The 4321-nt window shown below is 42.7% G+C and overlaps 1 protein-coding gene across 1 annotated transcript in view; it reads right to left on the bottom strand.

The window, feature by feature from the left end:
- LOC104539758 (centrosomal protein of 41 kDa-like) overlaps nt 1-4039 on the bottom strand; it is a gene marked incomplete at both ends in the record, with an annotated part of 5210 nt that extends 1171 nt beyond the window's left edge. Inside the window, 2 exons of the mRNA XM_010183359.1 lie at nt 2857-2904; nt 3976-4039. Of these exons, the coding sequence (XP_010181661.1) occupies nt 2857-2904; nt 3976-4039 (112 nt within the window). The remainder of the gene's footprint in view (nt 1-2856; nt 2905-3975) is intronic.
- Nucleotides 4040-4321: the final 282 nt, after the last annotated feature.

Here is a 4321-nt window from a genome sequence, read left to right on the forward strand (position 1 = left end):
TCTTTCCCTCCTCCCATCCTAGGCTCCACCTCTGACGACTCAGATTTTTCATTGTTTAAAAAAAGGAAAATCCTTTGTGATTTTTAAACCATTTTAGTGACTGTCAGAGGATATTCCACACCGGGCTCTCTCCAGCTGCTCACCTAAGAGGGCTAACAACGGCAAACGGGACCTTTAGCAAATCCAGCCAGTTAAGCAATTGGAAATCCTCTAAAAACCATCTGCCCAGTGCTCCGTAGCTTAAAGCAAGGGAAGATGAGAGAGCAGGGCTCTGATGCACGTTCCTGTAACCACCACACAAAAAACTACCATAAAATTAGTTGATGGGAATGCTCAAGCTGACGTGTATAGAGGAGCCATGTGAATGCTGGAGGCTGAGGTCCCTTCCAAACACAAGTGGTGATCACACGCTTCCCTCCCCATACGCAGCCCAAGGTCACGTTACAGTAGCAGGACACGCACAAAAAGAGAAACGGAGCTTTCATCTCTCTCTTTTTTTTAATTATTCCTACCCCTTCCCTCTCAACTATGCTTCCTGAAGTGGTAGGTCGATTAATTTTCAGCGTTCAGAGCAAGGAGAGTTCCCAAATTCAACATCCTACCCTATATAAGTGCCCGCTTGCTACTCAACAAGTTGCCTTCGAAATAAGGAGCCCACCAAAAACACCCCAGCGCTCTGCAACGCATGGGTCTGAAGTACAAGACCCACACATAAATTAAGATTTCAGAAAGTCAGTTTACTAAAAAAATGACCCCTGTGGTTCTTGCAAAAGCACCCGGCTTTAAGCCTCAAGCTCTGGTTGCTGAAGTCTCCCTATAATTAAAAAAGAACAACAACAATTATCTTTTATACGGCCCATTTCACTTGCTTGACAAAAACCCACGTCTAAATGGATAAAACTTCCCCAGCCGTGGGCAAAAGGAGCCCTTCAGTCACGTGAAGAGCAGGAAATAAACTTAATTTAGGACAAATAAAAGCAGCAAAGCTTAATTAAGTGCTGGATATACATAAATACTGACAAAGCAGAACCGTCATGGCAGTGCTCATAGCGCTGGTGGTTTCTTTCCACCTCAAGCACGAAGTATTTACCCTAGAAGAAGGCTTTACGACCCAGATCTTGCCTCTACCACCCAAAATTCTTTCTAGCAACAGGAAAACCCAAAATAAACCCATTATTATTACGAAGCCCGACAAGGATGGGACCAATCTGAACATCTGCATGAACCTCTCAGCTGTTAACAGAGATTTGGAAGCCCTGCTTCCAGCTACAAAAGCTACACAACGTACCCGGTCCTGTCCTGGACGTACCCGGTCCTGTCCTGGAAGAGTCATTCAGATTTTCAGACATTTTTTTCAGTCTGAAGCTTTAATTCTTGGGTATTGAAGGATGCGCTCCTCAAGGCTTTGGAAATGAGGGAAGCAGCACCAGGGAAAGGGAAGAGATGTGGTGTCTCTCCTCAAAGTCAGTCCCCAAAGAACAAATCATCGTGGTTTCAGCTCTCTTATCATTTTTGACTCCGCAGTGGGTATTAAATCCCACTCTCTCTCAAGTTACACGAGAGACAGAGAGTTGCCTGTGCTGGGTATTTAAAATTGTGTCCAAACGGTGTCATCTATCCATGAGAAATCAAAGGGGGAGAGGTTTCTAAACTGCCTGGGAACAGAAAGGTGTCTATTCAGGACAAATTCAATGAGAAAGTTTCTTCCGGACTCCAGAACTGCACTGAAACAAAAGCCCTCCTACACGAAACGAAATCAGATTGAAAACCAACTTAGACCCACACAACAAGATCTTCAGCACAGATGAAAAACGCGACGGCAACCCAGTGTTAGGCACTGAAATCTTAGCCAGGCAATGCAGGATTTTGGAAAACAAGGTCATTTCTCTTCTGATTTTCCCCAAAAGACCCATGGTGTTACAGAAAAACAACAAACCAACCAGCAACAAAGGACCATTTTGCACGAAGCCAAGCACAGATATGTTTCTGTGACGGATTATTCACCTCCCTTATAATTTAAATATAACTATTTTAGAGGAACACATTCAAAAACCTAATTAGTTCTCATTAATGGGGTTGATTTTTCTTTCACATCAATAACTGCAGCTTTGGGGTTTAATAGCTTTCCTGGCTCTCTATGTGAAACTAATCCAGACAGCAGCTGAAAATAGAGCAGAAAAACATTAGTTTTATTAGTAAGGATTTTTTTTAAAGCCTATTTTCAGTCAGAAAAAGGACTGAAATAAAATAATTCATTAGTCTGAATGACCCAAAGTCTTCAAAACATCAATGCTGCTGTGGTAAACAATGTTATTTCGGTAAAACCAGGGAGTTACACAGCAATGAGCTTCTCTCCTGTCTTGGAGCATCCTGACAGAAATTTAAGTATGCTAAAATTCTGCAAAAGTACAAGATCACAAGCTCAATCATTTTGTTACCTAAGCCTCAGAAAAACAGTCTGAGTCTTCCCAGATCTGTCTTGTTTAGTTTTCTTAGTCCAGAGATTTTCTTCCTGCCTGGTTTCCGTTCAATAAGAAAATTCACCGAAAAAAGAAGGGTCTGGAAAGGCTCCTAGACCTGCCCGCCTGCTTTCTTAAGCTAAATTTATAAACCAGTGTGAGAGACAGAGAAATAAGGTGTAGGACAAAGTGAAATGTGCCCAGCAAAGAACCAAGGTAGAAGCACCTTAGCATCCTACTGCTGTGTCTTTCTATAGCTCACTCCTGTCAACGGCTGTGGGGATCATTTGAGCGAAGATTTCCAAGCTAACTGAGAGTCTGGGATTCAAAACAGCTTCTTAATGCTCTTTCAGTCTTAAATTAACTCACGACAAGTTGCTCCTCCCCAGGTACTCACTTCTTTTGATCTCTTCTAACTTCTCGGTGTATTTTGTTAAACTGTTGCCTGTAACAATCACACACACAAAAAAATAGCATCAGTTTGCTACAGTGTTTTTATTAATAGTTTTCTTCGGCGTTATTAATGCTTAATCTTCTTCTGAAGAAAAAGATCAGACTGTAACAAATAGTTGTTGCAAATCCTCTTTTCCCATGACAATACAAGGCAGCCATAAATCAGAAAGTACCAGGATTTTTGTCTTGGTGTCTTTATTTTGCAAGCAAGGCCAAGCTAAAGAGCAAAGTCAGTTCAAGGGACTTGCTGCACCCCGACTGCCTCTGGGAATGGTCAGTGCTCTGCAGCTTAAAGCCTCTGTATTGGAGAGAGGGAGTCGCTGCGAATGTTCATGACCAGAAGGAGCTCAAATCTTCTTCTACACCCACAGCCCTGTTTCAGTTCTTCTACAGAATGCACTCAAGCGTTTATTTTACAGGGTTTTCAGTAATGGGTATAAAAGTATCCAGACTTTAAGTCAGAATGGTGATATGCCCAAAAAAACCCAGCCTTGTAGCACCCTTCCAATTCACAAGTTGCACACCAAGCCCATCTACTCAAAAGCATAAGTGGCTTGGAGGATGCTTTGGTGAATGTCATCACCTTTAGCAAGTCACTACCTAAAACTCAGTACGTTACAGCCTTATCTTTAAAGAAGCTGAAACCAAGACCTTGCTACTCAAACCTTGCCTCCGATACGCTACCTCAAGCACAATTATGGCCACACTGTCCCTTCCCCAATGGTTGTGTGTGGATACTACAGGCTGGATAAAATTCAACCACTTCAGCAACAAAAAAAAATCCCCAAAGACACTCTCAAAATAATTCTCTTGGCTTACACCCTTATCAAGATACCAGTTTATACAAGAAAAACCCACATATAAAAACGCCAAGACCAGTAATTTCTGTGGGAACCAGCAAAACAGAGCACGACATAAGGTGAGACACATGGTAAATGCGATGAGAACTCTGTCCTAGCTGGACAAGTATCGGGGTAAAGTAGCTCAGTTAAGACACTCAGCAACTTTTGGTGTATTCCTATATCCACATTTGGTATTTTTCTGCTATAAGAATTTCACTTACCGGTATCGAGGCGGGTTTTTATATGCTGATATCTGGGGTTCTGAGGGATGCGCCTGGTTAAGTACTGTTTGAAAAAGGAAAAGGTAAGAGGAAGTCAGTATAAAGCCATCTATTTGTTATAAAAGAAAAAAAACTTAACAGAAAAGGCAACGCGAAGGGTTCTAAGAGGCAGCAAAAAGGGCAGCGAGGCCCCAGGCTCCCTCTCAGACATCAGGAAAGAGCCTTGAATCTCCACCTCGCTATCAAACCCCGCTCCAAACCATCACTTTAACGCCTCAAAAGGAGAATTTCTCTCCCTTTCCACCTCTGCCGCAACTCACCCGGAGCGCACCCGGCTGCAGGGCCC

The sequence above is a fragment of the Mesitornis unicolor genome, unplaced genomic scaffold (assembly GCF_000695765.1).
Source record: "Mesitornis unicolor isolate BGI_N332 unplaced genomic scaffold, ASM69576v1 scaffold26974, whole genome shotgun sequence".
Taxonomy (NCBI): Eukaryota; Metazoa; Chordata; class Aves; order Mesitornithiformes; family Mesitornithidae; genus Mesitornis; species Mesitornis unicolor.